The sequence below is a fragment of the Pocillopora verrucosa genome, chromosome 4 (assembly GCF_036669915.1).
Source record: "Pocillopora verrucosa isolate sample1 chromosome 4, ASM3666991v2, whole genome shotgun sequence".
Lineage (NCBI taxonomy): Eukaryota > Metazoa > Cnidaria > Anthozoa > Scleractinia > Pocilloporidae > Pocillopora > Pocillopora verrucosa.
Window position 1 is genome coordinate 16,318,232 of NC_089315.1, and position 22,586 is coordinate 16,340,817.

General features: G+C 38.5%; 2 protein-coding genes across 3 annotated transcripts; one reads left to right on the top strand and one right to left on the bottom strand.

Annotated features, from left to right (window-relative positions):
- The first annotated feature begins 35 nt into the window (after positions 1-35).
- On the top strand, positions 36-22,525 carry LOC131788513 (uncharacterized protein C05D11.1). 2 transcript variants are annotated; one of them, XM_066166022.1, is made up of 22 exons: positions 36-196; positions 733-815; positions 1,938-2,096; positions 2,765-2,920; positions 3,524-3,577; positions 3,797-3,919; positions 5,455-6,087; positions 6,440-6,583; positions 7,236-7,430; positions 7,816-7,918; positions 8,605-8,735; positions 8,877-8,995; positions 9,359-9,420; positions 9,632-9,717; positions 10,356-10,510; positions 10,633-10,813; positions 11,423-11,472; positions 12,353-12,446; positions 12,974-13,090; positions 13,911-13,954; positions 14,428-14,580; positions 15,118-15,598. In XM_066166022.1, the coding sequence occupies exons 1-22, from the start codon at positions 55-57 to the stop codon at positions 15,176-15,178; spliced, it is 3,045 nt and encodes a 1,014-aa protein (XP_066022119.1). In that variant the 5' UTR covers positions 36-54; the 3' UTR covers positions 15,179-15,598. The 2 variants fall into 2 exon arrangements, with proteins under 2 accessions (XP_066022119.1, XP_066022120.1); XM_066166023.1 differs by lacking the exons at positions 11,423-11,472; positions 12,353-12,446; positions 12,974-13,090; ... (1 more) ...; positions 14,428-14,580; positions 15,118-15,598 and adding an exon at positions 22,461-22,525.
- On the bottom strand, positions 16,974-19,159 carry LOC131788497 (uncharacterized). Its single transcript, XM_066165822.1, has 2 exons — positions 18,792-19,159; positions 16,974-17,641 (listed from the first exon to the last, which is right to left on the bottom strand). Exons 1-2 carry the CDS (start codon positions 19,097-19,099, stop codon positions 17,260-17,262), a joined length of 690 nt encoding a protein of 229 aa, XP_066021919.1. The 5' UTR covers positions 19,100-19,159; the 3' UTR covers positions 16,974-17,259.
- Positions 22,526-22,586: the final 61 nt, after the last annotated feature.

Genomic DNA, 22,586 nt, shown 5'->3' on the forward strand with positions numbered 1-22,586 from the left:
TGGTACAGTGTGGACTCTTTTACCCAGCCCCACTCTTTTGTTTTCGGATCGAATATGGCGGAAAATTTTGAACAAATTTCTTCCTTTAAAGTTCTCGACTCAATTCAAGTCGAAAAGTACCGTTCCAAGAGAACAGGCATTAACTTTTGCTTTGCTAAAGTTCCTGGGCCTTTGGTTAATGGTTTCCTTTGTCTCGGTAAGTTGAGAGCAGCAATCATTATTTTGTTACTAAGCCGCGAGTTCCTACCTATTTTGGGTTTCATCCGCTCAGCAAACTTTATCAAAAATTTTTCCTTTGAGAAAAAGAAAAGAAACAATTCTGGAAATGAAATCCCAAGCTCTTAATTGTCTCAAGTAGCGTATAAAATTTCAAGGACATCAATTATTTAAAATGACTCATAAACTTTATGAGTCAATTTAAATAATTGATGTCCTAAAAATGTCCCACGCTCACTAAAACTTAAAAGTTTGTACAGCGCTACACGTGAAGATGTAGAATGCACGAGACAGTAGGGTTAGCGTCAGCTAAGAAGTTTTAAAATATCCAAGGCCTGAAGGTTTCTATTTTCTTTGGGTGTTAACAAGACAGTTTTTTCCTTATAATGTTCTTTAATATTAATAATTCTGATTTAAATGTTTAATTTCTAGGAATATGTAAATATTTTCTTAGTTAGGAATTTGAAGGTGAGATAGTTTTTCATCAGTTCAGCAAGCATTTTTTCTGTATTGCAGCAACCGAGGCTCATGATGATGATGGTTTGCCACACACCTTGGAACACTTGGTATTTATGGGAAGTGAAAAATATCCTTTTAAGGTGAGATGATGCAAAGCCTGGATCTTGCATTCTCCATGTTCTTTGTATACTATAGTAAAATAGACGATGCACATTAAAATTAATTTCAGTTTGAAGCAATTTCAAACAAGTATATACCGAGTTTGCCTTTGTTTTTCATTGTTTCATGTGCCATTTTGGCTGTTTGTGGTTTAATTCAGTCTTTTCCAATACTTGTGCAGATTTACACACCTGTACCCATTAAACTGAAGTATGACTTTCACAGAAGAAAGAGGAGATAAAACTGAAACTATTTGGCCCTTTAGAAGTGTAAAACAAGAAAGGAGGAATTAAGCTTACTTCTTTAGCATTAGCCACAACACTAGCAATGAAAAATGACACCACAAAATCTCAACTGTTAAAACTTGATTGGGTTTATACAGTTTATACAGTTGAGACTCAAAGTATATTTCAGAAAAATCATTACATACATGTATATCTCATCATGGTATGGAACAAATGCGAGTGATGGCAAGTCCAAGATCGGGAAACTCCATGCAATGTTTTCCTGGAGTACTCTCAGAGAGAATGAGTAACAAGATTCAGGAAATTGCAATTCTCTTATATTTATATACAAACTTTAGTAGTTTGTAGTCTACACTCTTTACACTGCTTCATATTTTATACTGAGTTTGTGAAATGGAGTTGTTGTTTCATACCCTGTCTATAGTCCTTGTTGCATGGTCTGCAGACCATGTTTTATCCTGACTGTAATAATGTACATGAAAAAATTACATGCTTCTGATTGGCTAAAAACAAGTGCATTCTCATGAAACATGTGTGCAAAGTTGTAACACAAGGGCAAATTACAAATAGCATGGATGCTTTCAAAATTTTGTCTGTCTTGCCTTCTGCAATGTATTTTATGACTGTAAAATATTAACAATTAATAACATGATTTCTCTTGCAATTTGGTGTAATGAGCACTTGTAAATCTTTCAAAGACTAAAATTGACTTGTGCTTATTAACACTAAATTACACTCGAAATCATGTTATTGCCTAATACTAAATGCATGCTCAACTAATCTATTTACACTATGCACAGTATACTGTACATGTAATGTGCAACCTTATTCTAATAAAACAATTGACATAACTTGCAGGGTATGTTAGATTTATTTGCCAACAGATGCTTGGCACAAGGAACCAATGCATGGACATCCACTGACCATACAGCTTACACCATGGAAACAGCAGGCAGTGAAGGCTTTCTGAACCTTCTTCCAATCTACTTGGATCATGTGCTTTATCCAACTCTAACTGTAAGGGACTTTTTAGCAATTTTGAGTCACAGCTATTGCAGTTTGTGACAGATTTGTGAATTGCCAGTACCCATTTATATACTGGGTGGAGAGGGGCACCATGAGAGTTAACCCTTTAACTCCCAGATCAAATTTGTCTTTCTCCTTATTGTCAACCATACAATTCTTACAATGTTAGGTCAGAGAATTTAGTATTGGATCAACTAATTATCCCCAAATTGACATTTTTCTTTATTCTCATCACCTATCTGGTTGATATTGTATTGATATTAAAAGGAGAATTTCTGTCTCCATCACTTATGGGAGTTAAAGGGTTAATTGCTTAAGAACACAACACATTAACTCAGTCAGGTCTCAAACCAGGACTTCGGACCCAGAGTCTAGCACACTATCCAGTAGGGCCATTGTGTCTCATACACCCAGATACATATATACTGAAAATTTCTAGCCAGCAGAAGCAAATTTTAATAAGACAAACTGTACTGTCTATTGAGCAGAAACATTACTATCTGCCTCTTTACCAAAGGAGCCAAAGGAATTAGGTGAATGTTTGAATTTTAAGGGGGCAATGAGCTACATGTGGCTTCTTGTGAGGAGTTCTTGGTATGACACAAGAGACCACTTTCTACTCAATCTTAAATTAACTAACACATCTTGCTATAATTTAGGAATCAGCATATATTACAGAGGTTCACCATGTGAATGGTGAAGGCGAAGATGCAGGTGTTGTTTACTGTGAGATGCAGGGAAGAGAAAACATGGAGATATCAAGAACTTACTTGAATTTTACACGTGAGATCTACCCTGGAGTCTGTGGTTATAAGGTGAAAGATATAACCTATCATATGCTTCTTGAAACTTGAGCTTCAAAATTTACTCAGTTCTCAAAAGGTTTGAAAATAAAGAAATCGAGCCTTGAGGTGAGACAGTCTTCTTCCTTTTTAGCAGTTCTGTAAATTAAGATCGAACCACACTGGTATGAGGTTATGCTGTATAGCAGATTTGTACCCAGAAGAAAAGACTGCTTGAAAATTCTGGTATTATTTGCAAACTTACTCACTAATGAAACAAATTTACAATGTACATGACTGTATGTTAACAAGCCAAATCACTTAATGTAGTGTTAAATGTAGCATAGGGCTTTGCTGAAACTCTCTTTGTGATGATGGTGCATAAATAAGATTTTAGTTGTTGAGGAAAATATGATCTGTACTGCTCAAATAGATGAAATCACCAAAACTGAGAAGGGAAAGGAATGTGCAATGGTTGAATATACTTCACTTACAAGGCTGCTCCTCTTTTTTTAAGGCATATAGGTGAAGTTGTGTGGGCAAAATTAATTTGTGAAAAAAATTAACTTTTGTTTATTTGTTGATTAGATTGGGACATCAACATTCATATGCTGTTTTTGTTTCATTTTATGACAGTCAGAGACAGGAGGAATCATGGAAAATTTACGGACAAGTTGTAGTCACACTAAGGTTAGCAAGTCAATGGTTTGTGATTTCCAGACAAATTGCAGCTGATGATGTTTTTTTTTTCTTTGCTTTTGCAGGAGTTCTTTATGAAAGTGCTACTAAAAATAAGATGATTGCCTGCTTAACATGCTTAGCATCTCTGATTAGATCCTTTTTGCTTCTTCAATATATGCAGAAATGCATCTTTGGCAATACCAAATTCACTCTTTTACTGCATTGCAGGTCTGTAACTACCATCAACAGTATTACCGTCCAGAAAATTTGTGTGTTATCATCACTGGACAGATTGATCCAAATAAAGTCTTTGAGGCTGTCAATCCCTTTGAAGAAAAAATCATTGGCAAGGTAAGTAACCTGTTTGTCCAAGTTTATTCAATCAGTCAATTTTGTGCAAAATAAAATTGTTATTTTAGACTCCTCCATGTCCTTGTTGAAAGTTCCAGTCCCAAAATTATTGCATGCATGAGGTTCTTCTCTTATTTCTGCAAATTTGATATGCTCTTTCTGTCAAACTAAAGATCATTGTCAGTGTATCATTTTGGCCAAGCCCTGCTGTTTCTAGACATGTTATCTTACTTCTTTGTCTTATACCCCACTCACACCAAAGCTTAAACATGTTTTCAAGTTGTTGGTTAAACACGGTTGAATATTGTTTTCTTCATAGCAACTGCTTACAATGATGTTTGTTGACTTCAAATATAGCACATTTGAAATTAAAAGTTAGCGACTACTTGAAACTTGCTGGTATGAATGGAATATTAGATTGTTCCAGGCGCGATAGTAAACGGCGCAAGTGAAAAAAAAAAGAGAAAGGGTTGGGGCGGGTGGAGTAATGGACACGACCCGACCAGGTGGTCCCAAAAGGCGTTGGGAAGTTTTGTTCAAGAAATTTCTACAACTGTTCTCGACACAACCTAACTCAAGCCTCCTCCGTTTTTTTTTTTTGCTTTGCCGTTGCTATCGTACGGTTTACTACTTCGCGTGAATTTCGCACCGTTTTAACTGCTGGACACCTAAAACAGACCATCGTTGGCTTTTCCAACTTGTCTCTTTCCCAAGTCTGGATAAATTTTTCATTTAGCTTCATGACATACCATCAGTTCCAGAGTTGTGTAACTCAGTTAAGAACTTGTGATTATTGGCTCTCTTCGTTGTAAGATACCACAAAAATCTGCCATAAGGAGACTTAAAGCAACTAAACCACACGTAAGGTGCTTAAACCTAACATGTATAATATTCTAAGAGTGAAACAAAGAAGTTTCTTGTAGCGGAGATACCATAATCGTTCCAGCTGAACGACGTATCCACAGTGTAAGGTTCTGACCTTACCGACGAAACTAACAGTTAAAATTACTAAACCTTTAACTCCCAAGATCTCATTCGTAATTCTCCTTACTGTCTACCATACAGTTCTTGTCATGTTAGTTTGGAGAATTTGGTATTGGATCAACCAATAATCCCCTAATTGATATTTTTCTTTTTTTCTCATCACTTGTTTACTTGATATTGTATCGATATTGTAAGGAGAAATTCTGTCTTGGTCACTCATGAGAGTTAAAGGGCAAAGCCGTGTATTTGATTCTATAAAATAACTGAGATACTATGATCGCCCTGATTGGTCAAAAATCGATCGTTTATTTCTTTGGTAAACCCATAGAGAAATGAAGTTTATGTCAAAAAAGCACTAGAATGCACTTCACTCACTCGAAAAGTTTGTAAATAGTTCGCCTCTGGCTCGTGATTAACAAACTTTGCTCGTGTTCTCCCGGCATTCCGCGTGGGTTATTAAGCCGGTATAGAACAGACAGAAAGTGCAGTCAATTGCTAAAACGGCTTTTAGATGCATTAAATTTGTCAATGTATTTTGGTTCATTATATAGAAACCGCTAGCTCCATATGTAAGACCATGGCAGACGCCAGTTCCACCGCTGGGTGAATCTGTTGACAAAATCATCCCCTTCCCGACTGAGGATGAAGAATCCGGTTCTATAATGCTGGGTTTTCGAGGACCATCTTGTGAAGATCATTACGGCCAGGCTGCATTATCTGTCATTCTTGACTATCTTTCAGACACATCTATAGCCCCACTGCAGCGGGAACTGGTTGAAATTCCCGATCCGTTTTGTAGTGATATTGACTGTGATGTATTGGAGTTCTTAGAGAGTGCTTTTATTATCAGAGCTGAAAATGTTTCATTTGACAAGCTCCCTGCCGCCAAAGAAAAGGTAAAAGAGGTTCTTGGAAATCTCGCAGAAGGTAGAGAAGTCATCGACATGGATCGTCTTAATGTAGTTATCCATCGAAAAATTCTAGACACCAAGAACAGGTTTGAAAACCGCCCTCATGACACGTTTGCGGATGTCCTAGTTAGAGATTTCCTTTACTCCAGCAAGTCAGAAGATCTTAAAGAAAGGATGGAAATAATTCAACGTTTGGAAAAGCTTCGGCAAGAATCGGTGACCTTCTGGGTGGATTTTTTAAAGAAATACTTCATTTCATCACGAAGCGTTTCGGTAAGTACAACCTTGAGAAATACCATTGAATTTAAGAGGTTATGAGGGTGTGTTAATCCCCTATACCCTAGTACCTGTACCCATATTCTCCTAAAAAGGAGAATTTGTTTAGCAATCAAAAGCTTCTTTAGTTACTGATCATTTCTTATATTCTCGTGACCTTGGTGTGTGATTAAGGGGTGATATTTTAAGGAGAAATTAGATGCTAGTCACTCTTAGGGATTACAAGGCTAAGAATTCATTTCCTGCGACCACGGGAGTGATGGAACAAAGGAAATATTGTAAATCCTCGGTTACCTTCTTACAACAGCGGCCAGGGATATTTTGAAAATTGACCACATAACTTTTTTAGATTACAGGAAAACCAAGCGCGCAACTAATGAAAGAAATGTCAGAAGGAGAAAAGAAACGAGTGGCTGAACAGCGGGAATCTCTTGGTGAGGAAGGATTGAAAAGGAAACGGCAGAGGCTGGAAAAGGCGACAGACGAGAACGAGGTAAACATTGATAAACTCATCACCAAAGGATTTATGTGGGTAAAGTACCTGGAAAGTCTATGGGTGAAGCGAGGAAATGCGTAAGGTTGCCGTGACAACAATGTTAGCCGTCGAAAAATACTTGCCAATACTCACCTACCGAGCTTGTACGAATCTACTTTCTGTAGCGTCATGGTTGTTATGCTGAAACAGCCGCATCCTAACTGATTGATTGATGTCAGAGTGTAACAAAGTACTTGCAAGTGGTTGCATACAGAGCTGTCAATAAGAGAGGGTAGATGGCCAAAACCGCCATATTTTGTCGGCTACTTTGACCTCCTTTTGCCATAATTTCTGATGAGAAATCGTTCATTTATCCGAAAGCCATCGAAGCAATCTGCATAGTAGCCATATCCCAGTTTGTGTGAATCGATTTGTCTTTCACAATGTTCTCGAAGGTTCGAGCAAACTTCATAGAATGCTCGGGACTAAATAGTTGCTGGTCTTTTTTTTAAACTGACGAAACAACGTCCACGGTAACTTGGCCGCACATTATTTCTGATATAACTTTTACTTTTAAACTTATTAACAACCTTGTGCACTTACCTATCGGTCGCTGTTCGCGTCTTACAAAAAAACGGCTGTACCTTAGTGCTCCATTCCCCACTTCTAGGTAGCTCCCCCTCCGGATATAGTGAACAGTCTCCCTGTGCCTTCCACATCCAGTATCAGTTTCCATCCAATCAAGATGTTCAGTAACAGGCGGCAAGATGGCTGCAATGATTCTGAGAGTGAAGCAAAGAAGTTTCCTGTATCGGAGATACCATATTCGTTCCAGCTGGACCACGTATCCACATTGTTTGCAAAGGTAGGACCACAAGTTTAGCTCTATGTTAACAATTTTGATATGCATACACAAAAAAGACTCGAGGGCAAAACCTTAACTGAAGTTGTTCATAAAATTTCCAAAATTATGCTTTCGGTCCTGTGAAAGGTACGACACAGGCTTATTACTATGCGAACACGTGTAGGAAAGAAGCTATTTCCAGCAATAGGGACATTTAGTGACCGACCGGTCAACTAAAGAACTGAACGAACGAACGTGCGAATGAGCCGTCGAGCGAACGAACGAATGAGCGTATGTGTGAACGAGCCAACGGACGAGACAATAAACGAGCCGACGAACGAGACAACGGACGAATCCCTTTTTTCCAAAAATATGTTCAATATGCTTCCTCTGTGTTTCTTTACAGCTTACCGTTTTACTTGATACAGCAGTCGTACCAGAGGAACTCAAACCTTACCTGAGCTTGTACCTAGAAGTGATATTCGAGTCCCCTTTGTTGAGAGACGGAGGTATGATGTGTTCCCTGAATCCCAGCACAAACATATCTTTTAGTCTGCGCTTTTTTTAAAATACAAACTACCTGTAGTTTTCCTCTTTCAAGTAACCTTGCATTCAGTAAAGAATATTCTTCACACCACTGTTGTGATAGAATTAACATCAGGTACAGATGCATGTACATGCATGGACGAGACGGGCCTCGTTCGGTCTGTGTCTTAGAACTCAAGCACAAAAGAAGAACGCGAGCACAGTTTTACTTCGATCGATCAAGGTCAGCATATAACATATCTCTTACGGGCTTCACGTGTCTTTTCTTTTTTTTTTTCTGTGAAGTAACACCTCCGACACATCTTATTATCTACCATCCGTAAGAAAGGTAGAAAACAATGAAAAGATAAAATCGTTCTGTTATATTTAAGTTACTGCATTATGGAGAAGTGTCAGGAGTCTGCGGGTCATTACCAGGTTGCGGACACCATCAGCTGTGTCATCACCGAGGAAGCGCCATAGATCTAGCTGAATTGATGCTAAATTTACCATCAAATATTATCATCGTCATCATCAGATGAGGTGACGAATCTACCATCCAGACTTAGGAGAATTTCTCTAACTTCTTATGAACCGTTAAAAAACTTCGAGAAGAATACCTACATGATTAAACTGATTTCTTGTAACTTCTCATTTATTTGAATTTCAGTTCTTATTCCGCATGAGCAAGTGGTAGCGGAGCTTGCTGCAGACACTCTTGATCACGTGTCTTCTCTAGGACTGAAAGGAAGTAGATTCACACCAGAAGAGTTCCCACAACTTGCTTGCATTACTCTAAAGGTTAGCTGCAAATATCAGATGATATTTAGTTTTGCGCTCTCCTGTGCTTCATAATAACCTCGAATACCCTACATTGAGTCAGAAACGTTACAATATGTTTGAAATAATGTTCTACTTGTTTCCTGCGAAATTCCTCCGTAGCTTGAAGTCGAGAAGTATGAGAAGGGAATCCACTGGCTACAGGATTTGCTGTACAAGGCTCAGTTCACGAAAGATAGGCTCGAGATTGTGGGAAAAAAGATGATGAATGATGTGGCGAGGTGAGAATGCTGGAAATAAAAAGTAAAACTATAAACAACGAAGTTTTATTGTTTTGTTTTGTTTTTTTTCGTTGTTGTTGTTGTTTTGTTTTGTTTATATCCTTTAAGTAGACGGGTTTTTTAGAAGGGAAGTTTACTTGGAATGTGAGCACAAATGATGTCCTTCTCCTTTGATCTAAGATCAAGAGTCTACCCTGTCCACCCCTGTGCTTTTGACTAACAATTAGCAGGCATCTATCCCTCCCAAAGCATCACTGGGTCTTGGCTAGGCATTAATCCCCTTTTAGTATGTACTCGTATGTGGCCATGTGAAAACTTTGCAAGAGCAGGCACTAAACAATCTATGGTTTTCTTTCACACCAGCAAGAAGAGAGAAATGCGACCTGTGACTAAAGCTCTAATAAGAGACATTGTGTTTACTAAAGGTAAAATTAAGATTAAATAGCTTATATTTAGCGTTATAAATCCTGAAGAAGCCTGGCATAGGAATAGCAGGAATTGTGCGATAAACATAGCGACAGTGCCTCATGAGAAACATTCATTAATTTTATAGCGCTTCACTGCTTTACTATGATTCAGAAATGCCTTATCTTAGAATCTCCTCATCAATTACTTTTTTTTTGCCCCACTTTTCAGAAAGTAATATGTATTCAGCCAACATGGTGAGGCAGTACAGTTTCCTGAACCAGTTGATTTCTGACCTTGAAAATGATGCATCCAAGGTTTGTGAGCTTGTCATGTATGCTTGTAACATGGTGAGAATAACCCTGCTAATATAAAATATATATCGCTGTTAAAGAAAGATGTTTTTTCGTCTTGTCACGAGCGCGGGACAAAGAAACATTTCTGAGTCCCCACGAGGAATCGAGCCTCAGACCTTCGGATTCCGCGCTCCGATGCTCTACCACTGAGCCACAGAGACTCCATGGTGAGCGAGGTCTATTACGAAGTTCATATGACACGCGTCCTGCATACTGCTAGGATCAGCAATGTCGATAGCGTAATGTTTGTAGATAGAAATGAGAGAGATGGTAAATTTTGAGCTCGGTAAAGAAATAAAGAAAGATGTTCTTTCGCCTTGTCACGAGCGCGGTACAAGCGTTGTCCATATAGCTGTTGTGCGACACATAAACTTAATCCATTTTGGCATATGGCTGAATGTAGGGCCTTCGTCTCGGTACAAAGGTCATGAAGGCGGGCGAGGATGGGGGATCTAAGATCCTATTTCACAACCCAAAATTTTCTTCCGAAATTCAAATTCTCGGTCCAAAGTGTGTCATAAGGCCTATTCCCAGGCCTAATATATAGATTTAGCCATTCATATGGAAAATTGTCTAAACTTTTTTTTTTTTTTTTTCAGGTCATAGAAAAAGTTGAAAAGCTTCGATCTCTTTTGACGCAGCCTTCAAACTTGCGGGTTCACGTGGCAGCCGATGTGAACAGATTACCGGATAATCCGCATGTGCCATGGAAAACAAACCTGTTACTTGATACCTCTGCTGTAATACCAAAGAAGTAAAGCTTTTTTTTATATAGTCGCCGATGTTAAATTTTCATGTTACATTATGAATGTTTATAGCTTTAGCTACGTCGAAATCTTTTCCTTAATAATTTTCCTTCTTTTTGTTTTGTTACAGCATCCCGCCAGTTAAGAGATCCAGTGCTTTCCTTGCCGATAGTCCTGGCCATGGTAAAATAGTCGGTGTTGGAGCAGTGGAGTCGTCGTTTCTTTACCAAACCACTAAGTGTATTGACAGTTTTGATCATCCAGACCTCCCCGCAATCATGGTGTTCCTGGAATGTTTGACCACTTTAGAGGTAAATCAGCGTGTAATTTAGGAGTATGGAGTTGAGAAAAACTTGAAAAAATTGAATTTCGTGGGAAAAGTTATGCAAGATTGCTCTGGTTTTACTTCACTACGCTTAGTAATTGGTCAGGGCAGCATATAAAACCTTTTACATCCATCCGGTTTAAAACAAAAGCCAAACGCGACCTACTTACCCAGATTTTCCCGCGCTTCAGACCATTTAGCTCTCATTGGTTCCTTGTGTTGTTTTCCTTTGTTCTGATTGGCTAGTTGTGCTTACTTTAGCTTACACGCTCAATCGAAAAGCGCTCTGTCTAATAAAAAACAATATGAAGGGTTCACTCAAAGACAAACTATCAAAAGTACAGATTTTTTGAGAAATATTCAACTACAGAATTTTTCATGACTTTAATGAATCCTGGTTACGGATTTTTTTTAATTTTCGCACAACTTGGACTCGGTTATTTTCTTTCTGTGGAAAAAGTTATGCAGCATGATGGAAAGCCTTTTACAAAAAATAAAGTTAAAGGTTAGGTTAAGAAAATGTCCTAAACCTTGAGCGGATCAAGTATGCTTTTAATTTTAATTGTAAAGAATGTTTATACCTTTCCTCTTCTAGGGACCAATATGGCGCCAAGTTCGTGGACTGGGATTGTCCTATGGATACGGGTAGGTAATCTCGCTGCTCTGATAAAAAGTTTGAAGATTCAAACGATAAGAACGAGATTTTGTCAAAATATATTTTAGTGTTATTCCTGTTGGGAACGGGTCAACTTGAGTGGCTTGGATAAATATTAAGCTATCATAAGGCGCAAGTGGAAAACTCCTCATCGTGCTGCTGCAGAGACAGGGATCAAAAATAATAATCCCTTTTTTATTATCTCAACTCGACCCATGTTCTTCATGGAATTTACGATTGAGTGTCGAAAGTAATTCGGGTTTGCTTTAGTTTGGCTATAGTTTGCTTTGTGATTGGCTAAGAAAACTCGTGCGTCTTTCTAAATCAATCGCATTCAAAACTAATTCCAATCGCGACTTGATCTTTTGCATTTCCCCGCGTTTCATTTAGTTTGCTTGTGTATACGTTGAGTTCTCATTGACTCCGTGTGGTATTTTCGGTTCCTCTGATTGACTGTTGTGATTGCTTCGGTTTTGGTTTTACGGCACTCAGTCGAAATGTGCTCTAAAACGGAAGCCGATACAGGGTAACAAAAACAAATAAATGTTGTATTGCAACACCAACTAGCCCAAGCTGTTTTCCATTGCTTGGCACCACATGCATTATTTTCTTCCTTAAGGATCGGTTCAAGCAAGGAAAACTTTTGATCGATTATAGCATACAGTTTATGATTCTGATTGTTTTACTTTATTTCAAACATTGATCAGCCAGGCGTGTTCTGATCCTGGTTTCAAACTGAACCAGTTGTGCATTCTTCCGCGCTCGATAAATTTTTGCTATAAAATGATATGTGGATTTCTTCTTTGCACTTTTTACCAGAGTATTTCGTTTGCAAACGCGTCTGTTTTTTTCCCTTTTTTGTCTTTCCAGGCTGCGTGTTCTTCCGGAGAATGGCTTGCTCTTTCTGTCTCTTGTCAAGTCAACTCATTTGGTGAAGGCCTACAAGAAAACACAGGAAATTGTGGTAAATTATTCTTTTCAGTTGGCACTTACCATTTGCAAATAGAAGAGAAAATACCTTGCCATGAAATTTGTGAACTAAGCCCCTCTACGATTCGCGACACAGCCGTCGATTGTGTTAGTCTGTAGAATTTCTTGACTTCGAGGTATGTCCTTTGGTAGCTGTTTTCGCGTATAGTTGGTCATGTTTCGAGGTAAAAAGAAAAGTACTTATTTTGTGACAAAAAAGCGAAACATTTCTTTACTCTCTTAAGTAGTTATGCCAAAGAGAGGAAATTTTTTTATATGTCTTAGATTACAGTAAAATTGTTATTGCTTTAACTTTATAATTGTCGCCTTTGGCGACATCGCTTTTTAACGACCTTTGTGAGTCTGAAGATGTAGCTAAACTCAGTAATTTTGCTTTAATTAATATTTTCCCATAGCGATTACAAGAAAAGAATCAATACATAGAGGAACTTTGTTGCGCAGAATTCACGTAAGCACTGGGAATAAAGTGGTACTTATTTAGCATTTTGTGTTTGTTTTTAGGATGGTTATTTGTCTGGTAAAATGGCGTTTGATGCCGGTGAACTTGAATCTGCCATCAGTAGTGTCATCTTTGAGATAGTTGAACGTGAAAAAAGCGTGTCATCCGCAGCCTCCCAGGTAAGATGCACAAGTGTTTTTAGTAATGCGACCGTTGTTTTCTTGTGTGTCATACTAAGTATAGTTGTTTGACTAAGAAAGGAGGCAAAAATCAAAGATGAAAGCAACTGTGCTGTAGTTTATGCTGAACGCTTTCTAATCGTACAAAGTCTTTTGTTTTTGTTGGAAAACACTGTAAAAAAGCTACCCTTTTCCATGACATCCTATCTTTTTTTCCCCTTGTATTATAATCATACTTTCCTTGGTGTGTAACACTGTTTTCGTTAGGGGCCAATCATTTTTTATCTTCATCTTTGATTCGGAGAGAAAAGGTCTTCGTTATTTTTTATCCAGTCATTTTGAAGCGAAACAATAAGTTTTAGTGATTGGGTGGGTGTGTTTGAGTAACAGTTTCTAGACGTCTGAGAAGAAAGTGTGCTACCTGCAAAGTGTAACAGGAGGAGGGTAACCAAATTAACCCTTTACACCCAAGGAGTGATAAGCTTCTGATTTGTCCTTGCTTTATCACTCCTGAATCACACATAAGGGTCACGAGAATAAAGAAAATGATCACCAACAAAGGAAGTTCTTGATTGTTAAACAAATTCTCCTTCTTCTAGGCACCTTAGGAAATGTGGATCGATATGAGTATCTGGGCAACTGCCCACCTACCCCTCCCCTAACCCAACAACAGTCAATTGATAACAAGTTAGGGTTAATGTTGGGTTAGGGGAGGGGTAGGTAGGCATTTGTCCAGATACTGATAGAAAACAGTATGGAGAATATGCATACTGATGTTAAGGTGTAAAGAGTTGATAGCGTTGTAATCTTTTCCTCTTAGAGTTTGATGTCCCAGTTTAGAGGTGTTGGTCCTGACTACAACAGGTTTGTCTTTAACATCTAAGTTTGTGGTTTTATGAAAGTGTAACAGGCGGAATACAAAAGATGAAATCGTTTCCCTCCAAGTTTACTTCGATGGTTTTAAGTTCTTCACCTTTGTTGAAAAAAAAAGTCCACTTTCCAACTCAATTTTTTGCAACGTCCTTTTGGCTGAAATTCTTATTCTAACATGTAAAGCCCCCCTACCTTAACCCTTTGACCCTTTAGATTGACCAGCATTTAATTTCTCCCAACAATATAACCCCTGAACCGCACGTTAAGGTCACGATAATAAACGAAATGATCACCAACTTGAGGAGCTTTTGATTGTTACTCAAGTTCTCCTTGTCAGCACCTTACGAAATGTATAACGAACAGTGTGGAGAATATGTATACTGATGTTAGTTTGTGAAGGGTTAATGCAAAGTCCAACCCTAATATCAATTACTCCTTCGTGGTTGGTTTTTACTTTTCTGCAGAAACCTGTTGAAAAGGATACCTCAAGTATCTCTAGAAGACCTGATGAGAGTGGGACACAAGTATATTGCGCCATTATTTGACCCGGCCCAGTCTTCTTGTGCCATCTGTTGTCATCCATCCAAAGTGGAAGAAATAAGAGAAGAATTTAACAGGTGGGTGTGAAAAGGAACGGCACTACCACTGATTCTTACAATAAAACGCTACTGTTGTGCACATCACAACGTGATGTTATTCTAAACTTTTGTTACAACACCTTCGCAACAAAGCTTACACAGCTTTAGGAACTCTTCAGTCAGACAGACTAGGACTGAAATCTCTTCAATCTCGATAGACGATTTGTATGGCTATGTACAAGTTTGAAATTCCTTCATCACGTTCATTGTGTTTCGTTATTGTCCTAGACGCTTCAGTGTCACACTGAAACTCCCTCTACGTAAGTGCACAAAGTAGTACTGGTGAACTGTAAGGGAAATCTAACGAAATATTCGAGGTGGGAAGGGAGGTTAGGAGGTAACCTAGAGGCGGAGCGATATTGTAACTTTTTATCGTGGTATGGAAACCAATCAAGCGATGTGGACAGCCTAAACTTTGAACCTTCGATAAGTCAAATATGGTCAAAGTTCACTCGCTTTCAGTACACAAGATTATTAATAGACTAAGGGTATTTTTTTGTTTTTTTGTTATTTCAGTATCAGCAAGCCCCTTAGTGCGGTAAAATCACTGGAAGAAGAATTCACTTGGACAACATGAGCGATTTTTCAGTGAGCTCAACACCATGCAGCCATATTTAGCTCTTACGGATCACAGATCACGGAACACGGAACTCGGAACACAGATCGCATTTGGCGTAGTGTTGGTTGATGATGTGTAAAACTAACAGGCTCCTAATGACCGAAGTTGGGAGCAAACTGCTAAAAAATCTATTCGCGCGGAAAAGGTTCGCGAACTGACGAACTGTGAAACTTGTTTTTGTCCCAGATTCTCCAAGTCAATTATTGGCCTGGCATCCAGTCAAACTGAAATTAGCATTCCCAAGGATCTGCAGTAGCTGTGAGATGCTGGGCTTTTATATTAACCTATAAAGTGACAATCGAGAACACTCCGCAAATCATGATTAATCGAGAGGAAATTAAACCCGACAGCCTTGTCAAACTTTCTAAGCACTGAAGAATGTCATAGGACACTTAATAAATAAGTCACAAGTTACAAAGTAAATCTTTTATGAGGGTCCAACACAGGCTTGGTGGGATGCGGGAAGAGAAATTGGGATGGCGGGATGTGGGATACGAGAAATTTTAAAGGCGAGATGTGGAATGAAAATAGGTAGGCGAGACCCGGATATGCTCCGTTTCCAAGGCGAGATAGGGAAGAGGTCGGGTATAGCCGGGATCATAATTAAGCTCAAGTTTCGCGTCAACCGAGACATTGAAAAGTATTTATTTCCTCTAGAAATGGGCTTTATGAATACTCCCGTGTAAACTGGGGTTGACAGGCCTAAATGACTCCAGAGTACGTCCAGTTTTCTGTGTATTAGTTACAAGTGTTTACACGACTTCATAGTATCTCAGGTTTTCTCGCCTTCGTTATAATTTTCTCTCTCACGAGTATTTCTGAGTAAACGCCCCTTTCTGTATGATGTTATTGGCGGTTGTTTGAAGAATTCTCTTGGCAGTGGTGGTTGCTGTTCTAAATGCTATTTGGTCTTAAGAATTCCTTGAAGGTTTGGAACGGTTGGATAATATTGTATTATTACAAAGAGGAAGATTTGATTGTCTATTTTTCCCTGTGAAAGGAGGGCCCGTTTACGTCGTTCAAATTTCACTTGTGAGATTGGGTTGTCGACAATGTTTTTTGGGTATTCTCTCTTAGCCAGGTATATTTTGAACTGTCTAATGTTCTCTTCAACTTTCCTTTGGAAGAGTGACTCTTGGGGAGTCGTAACTTTTCGCCTTTAATGAAGCCTTTCAGTGCTCCTGGTGGGTGACACTGTGTAGAATTTACACGAATGTCTCTGTTGGTTTGAAATGGGTTCTCGTGTTGAAACTGACACCCTGATGAAACTCTCACCCTTTTAGATAGTGCTGTCTAAGAAAGTAGCTTCTGAAACGGATGTTTCACCTGTAAATTTGATTGGTGGGTGGTGATTATTCGCTTGTTCAATAAAATGGTTGACGACATATCTGTTGGTGTGCAAGAGAGAGATTAGGTCGTCAATGAAGGCTTTCCAAACGAGCGCCCTTATCTAGAACTTGCATCTCGATTTTAGCCATGAAGATATTTGCCAAAGCTACTGCCGTTTTGGTACCTATGGTGCTCCATGAGTTTGCAAGTAACTGTGTCCGTCAAATTGGGATGGATTTTCCTTCAAAAACAGTTTAAGTGCTTTCTCTAGTAGGCGGTTTGGAATGGGAGGTGGGGGTATATTTGTGTATAAGCTCGTAACGTCCATTAAAACGAGTATCACTTCTTACGGAAGCTTTGTTTTTCTATGAAGTTGATGAAGTCTGTTGTATCTTTGAGATTTGACATTTTAACACAAGTTTTATTCAGAAGTCTGCAAATCTACCCTGTGGCAAATAAAATACCACTATATTGGAGAAAACAAACGAGGCGACAAAAGTTTTTGCCGCTTTACTGATACGTTGATGATTAAAGCAAGCAACTGCGAGTAAGTTGTCGCCTTTAATAACTACACCACTTACACGAACCAAGCTTTAATTACTTAATAGATTAAATTGATCATGTCTTTGGTTTGGTGTGTAATATTGAGTTAAGTACTACAATGCTACAGTCATTGAAAACAATTCAACTTGCTTTCCCCTTTAACTTTCTCACTTGAGTTGTATATACAGTGTCCCATCTTCGTTCTCTGCCAGCATTCCTCTCTCAATAAGATCCTCTATCAATTCATAATCAGTCAGGCGCTCCCCCAGGTTCTGAGAGAGATCAGTGTAAGGACTTGCTTGCGTTTCATCGGCTGGGAGAATATCCTCTTCCACTCTAAACACACCTCCAAGTATGAACTCGAACGCCCGCTGGGAAATTCGATCCCTTAGATCTTTAAGTATGGGTGGAATTGAGGCCGCCGCATAACCCATGCCCTTCATAACTTTTGTCAGGGCAAGAAATAAATCAAATTCTTCATTTCGGGCAATGTGGGCAAACACGATGTCATACAGACCGTCCGGACGTCGCTGACTAATAAGCCAAAACCTAGAAAAGGGAAAGTAAAATTACATTCAATTATAGCGGTTGGTGAATCCAAGTAAGGTACAATAATCTTGGCGCCTATTACCAAGAAAGGCAGATAAGCAAGTAAAATAATACAAAAACAACGAACAGAAAAACATGACGGGAATTTTGTGCGAAACAATTGGGGTGGAGATGGTTAAACATTTCAATGTAGCCCATACCAATATTTATCTCATCGTGTTCAATGTTGATTCGTAGTGTAATGAGGTTTAGAAATGCTTATCATAAACCAAGACAAAATATGTTTTGGATCCAACTGCTTTATATATATTTTTGTTTTTGTTACATCCATTTTGAAATCAATGGTGATCCTTCTAATCTGATTAGCTTTCATTGCGAATCGCACCACTTTTTGCACTAAATCACATCTTTTTCCCTGCCAACGAAGAAGCCCCACTAAAATACAACAAACAATCAGATTTCAAGGCTTGTTTGTAGAAACCAATCAAATTGTAGGAAAATGAAAAAACAACTTTGGCAACTTTCTACAGACCAGCTCACTACTGGATCAATAAAATATTTAGACAGACCAAAAAATCATGTCTTTGAGCGACTGAACTTTGCGATTTCAAAATGGATGTAATAAAGTGGTAATTGAACTGAGTTTCGAATTTACATAGCGTATCATCCAACTGCTACACGCTAATGCGCTTTACAACACTTTGCGGGGGACCTTGACCAGATTGCATTTAGAAGTTTACATACTCTTTAAAGGAAATTTTGCAGATGCCCGTATTTCTTTTTTAATCAAGGCCAGACAACAACACCGAGAGCTACGTTCCCTACCTGTTACAGAAAATTGTGCCGTGTCTTCTTATTTGCGTTTTTGTGTTTGTGCTTCTGGAACATTCGTATTCATTGTTATTAATTTGGGTGTGTGTGTATGTGTGTTTTTTTTTCGGTAGGCGTAGGTAATTATTATTCTTGGTATTTTCAGCGGAACGTTAGTTTATCCTTGCACTGTAGTTTTGTTATTTTACTACTCGTTCCTTTTCTTTTGTACATAGTTTTTGAACGTTCAACCACAAAATCTTTGCAATGATAAAGTCAAAACTTCCTTGTCAGCTCTCACTCATAAAGAGGATGCGTAATGGCGTGAAACTATGTATACCTGTAAAAATAGCTGTAAAATCCAACACTGTTCATCCCTTTGTGTGACTCGTTAGTTCCTACTTTCATCTTCTTCAAGATTTTTAATCGCGCTCTCACATCTTCCTGACACTCTTTATAACTGCTATCAACGAGATCTGGGATAAAATCAAGTGCTTCAGCTTCCAAACCCGTGTAAAGATCCACGCTGAATTCTTTTGTCAGCGCTTGCCATGCGCTACGTTGTACAATCTTGTTAAGCTCCTCTCGAACATCTCGAGGTAATCGTTTCAGGCGAGGTTGTAATGTATTTTCCTCCGCCATAGCCATATAGCTGTTTCGAAGCCTTGAAACAGCTCGCAAGGTGATTTGGCAACCTTTTAACTAGATCTTTCAGCTGTAATGTGTAGGTGAGCACACCCAGTGGGCACATTAAATGGAAACCACGAATATCACGGTAGGGTCACTTCATGAAAATTTATTATGTTGATGGAAGACTGCGCGGAGACAGGGTGGAGTCAAGGAAAAGCACCCTAACAACGGCATGATCCTGTTGAAATAAGAAATTATTTCGAAAACCAGAAATGGTTTCTCAAAACTGGGAAACTGAAAATTGTGGTAGACTCTCCATAACTTCAGCAATGAAAAATCGTGATATTCCTGCCCCCCTGATGCATCGCTGTAGGCAATCAAACTTCGTCATTGATTGACGAATTGACGAATTGACGTCATTGATTGATTTTTGTTTTAAGCCGAAATAGTTCAAAGTGCTTGTTTCTCTGAAATGTTATTGAACTTTTCACATGATCGGTGTATCCGAGAAAGCCTAACAAAAACATCTTACAATTAAATCTGACGGGTTCTAACAACTGTCATTTTTAAAGTATTAAAGCTTCCCTTTCCTATTTCTATTATCTTGTATTATAATCATACTTTTTCAGTGTTCAGCAAAGTTCTCCTCAGTGACTCATCACTTTAATTGGATCGTTATCTATAATTCAAAGAGAGAAAGTCATCATTTATTTGGTCATTTTGAAGTGAACTAATTAGCTTCCGTGATTGGATCTTTATTTTGACTAAGAAATAGTAACAATTCTCTCTAAGTTTGAGTAGGTGTATTACGTGCAACTTTTGATGTTCTAGTTTAGAGATGTTGGACCTGACCACACGTCAGCGATAGTTTTAGCTCGTTCCTCTGAGGCTACATAATCAAGTCTAATAAATCCTTGTAACAGTTTACAGACTATTTTTTTTTTGGCGTTTCTATTGGCTTTCACAGGTACAATTGCTGACTGCTTGACACAATCTCAGTTCGCTCCTTTTCATCACTGGCCGCCATTTAGAGAAGTCGGTTTGACGCCTTGCGGTGAAGGACACTTTGTTGTTTATACTGTGATCGATAATATTTGGTTTACCTTCAGATGTTTTTAATTAGAAGCATGGGCGGCCTAAACCTCAACAAAACATGATATGGGTGTTTGGGTTTAACGGCGGGATGCGAGATTGGAAAAGTCATCTTTGAACCCTCTTTTATGTACCGCATTGTTCCTATTGCTTTTTTATTTATGATCTGCTATTTGCAGAGTAAATTTCAGTATAATGCTTTAAGGGTGACGATTTAACAAAGCTGTAAAAAACGCCGAAGCAATCTTGGCGTTATTAAGTACTTCGTCAATGTCAACATACACAACGATGTTTTTAAACTGTTATGTCTCAGTGACGGAGCACACCCAGTGAGCACATAAATGTTTTGAATGGAAATCACGAATACCACGGTAGGGTTATTTCATGAGAATTTTCATATTCTTTTGGTCACTTTTTTATGTTGACGACAAAGACTGCGCGGAGACTGTGTGAGGTCAAGAAAACAACCACCCTAACAACGACTATCCCGTTGAAATAAGAAATTGTTTCGAAATCCGGAAATGATGTACCAAAACTGAAAAATGTGGTGGTTTTCCAAAACTTCAGCAATGAAAAATCGTTACATTGCTACCCCCAGTTGCATCGCTGAAGGCAATCAAATTTCTTTATTGATTGAGCTTCTCTAAGAAAATAGAACTCAAGCTGTTTGTTATCATATTTGTATTTGTTATCATATCTATTGTGCCGTATTATAATCATACATTCCTCAGTGAATGGCAAAGTTCTCCTCGATGACTCATCACTTTAATCGCTATCTATAATTCAGAGAGAGAAAGTCATCATTATTATTTAGTCATTTTGAAGCGAACTAATTAGCTTCTGTGATTGGATCTCTATTTTGACTAAGAAATAGTAACAATTCTCTCTAAGTTTGAGGAGGTGTCCTACGTGCAACTTTTGATGTTCTAGTTTAAAGATGTTGGACCTGAACGCACGTCAGCGATAGTTTTAGCTCGTTCCTCTGAGGCTACATAATCAAGTCTAATAAATCCTTGTAACAGTTTACAGACTATTTTTTTTTTTGGCGTTTCTATTGGCTTTCACAGGTACAATTGCTGACTGCTTGACACAATCTCAGCCGGTTCGCTCCTTTTCATCACTGGCCGCCATTTAGAGAAGTTGGTTTGGCGCCTTGCGGTGAAGGACACTTTGTTGTTTATACTGTGATCGATAATATTTGGTTAACCCGTCAGATGTTTTTAGTTAGAAGCATGGGCGGCGTAAACCTCTTCATAACATGGTATGGATGTTTGGGTTTCACGGTCAGTTTTCGCCAAAAGGCACTTGTCATGATTTATCGAGAGGAAATTAAACCCGACAGCCTTGTCTTTTCTGTTAGTCGTTCCGCACGTGGAGTTTTTGTCTCACTTCTTAAGACCGTAGACACAAACATGACACCAGATTGTTCTTAACATTATTCCGTTCTTGTTCCTTTTTTAATGAGATGTACGAGTTTGTTTTCATCCAGGCAATCTCTCAAGTCCTGCAGATGGTCAGTGTAAGGTCCTCCTATTTCGTGAAGTCTGGCGTTCTTTCCGCTATCTTCCATATTATCTTCTTCCAGGTACGGACGGACCCACCAATAGAAAAAACCCTTTTAAAGGTGTATGGTTAAACAAAAATGGATCAATGGATGGATGAATAAGCGTTGAGAAATATCTTCTATAGAAGCTATACAAGCCATTTTTAATCTTGCCTCTAAAACTCGGGTTTTGCCTCGCGAGGTGTTCTTCATGATTATCAGATGTTTTGAACGTCTCTCTTTTACTCTGGGTAACTTCTATCGACCGGCGAGATTGATATTACTTTCAAATCCAAGGGCTGTAAGATTAGTAAAAACGTCACATTTTCCCGCGCTTCAGGCCATTGAGCTCTCATTGGTTGCTTGTGTTGTTTTCCTTTGTTCTGATTGGCTAGTTGTGCTTACTTTAGCTTATACGCTCAATCGAAAAGCGCTCTGTCTAATAAAAAACAATATGAAGGGTTCATTCCAAAGACAAACTATCAAAAGTACAGATTTTTTGAGAAATATTCAACCACTGAATTTTTCATGACTTTAATGAATCCTGGTTACGGATTTTTTTTATTTTCGTACAACTTGGACTTGGTTGTTTTCTTTCTGTGGAAAAAGTTATGGAGCATGATGGAAAGCCTTTTACAAAACATAAAGTTAAAAATTAGGTCAAGAAAATTTCCTAAATCTAGAGCGGATCAAGTATGCTTTTAATTTTAATTGTAAAGAATGTTTATACCTTTCCTCTTCCAGGGTCCAATATGGCGCCAAGTTCGCGGGCTGGGATTATCCTATGGATACGGGTAGGTAATCTCGCTCGTCTGATAAAAAGTTTGAAGATTCAAACGATAAGAGCGAGATTTTGTCAAAATATTTAAG

What these genes read in the sequence shown, in the direction of transcription:
- LOC131788513 (XM_066166022.1), top strand. Translation starts at nt 55, where the DNA reads ATGGCGGAAAATTTTGAACAAATTTCTTCCTTTAAAGTTCTCGACTCA. An exon ending in TTGCTTGCATTACTCTAAAG is followed by an intron (nt 8,736 to 8,876) that starts GTTAGCTGCAAA and finishes ATTCCTCCGTAG; the next exon opens with CTTGAAGTCGAGAAGTATGA. An exon ending in ATGATGAATGATGTGGCGAG is followed by an intron (nt 8,996 to 9,358) that starts GTGAGAATGCTG and finishes CTTTCACACCAG; the next exon opens with CAAGAAGAGAGAAATGCGAC.
- LOC131788497 (XM_066165822.1), bottom strand. Translation starts at nt 19,099, where the DNA reads ATGGCTATGGCGGAGGAAAATACATTACAACCTCGCCTGAAACGATTA. An exon ending in TTTTACAGCTATTTTTACAG is followed by an intron (nt 17,642 to 18,791) that starts GTATACATAGTT and finishes TCCCTTTTCTAG; the next exon opens with GTTTTGGCTTATTAGTCAGC.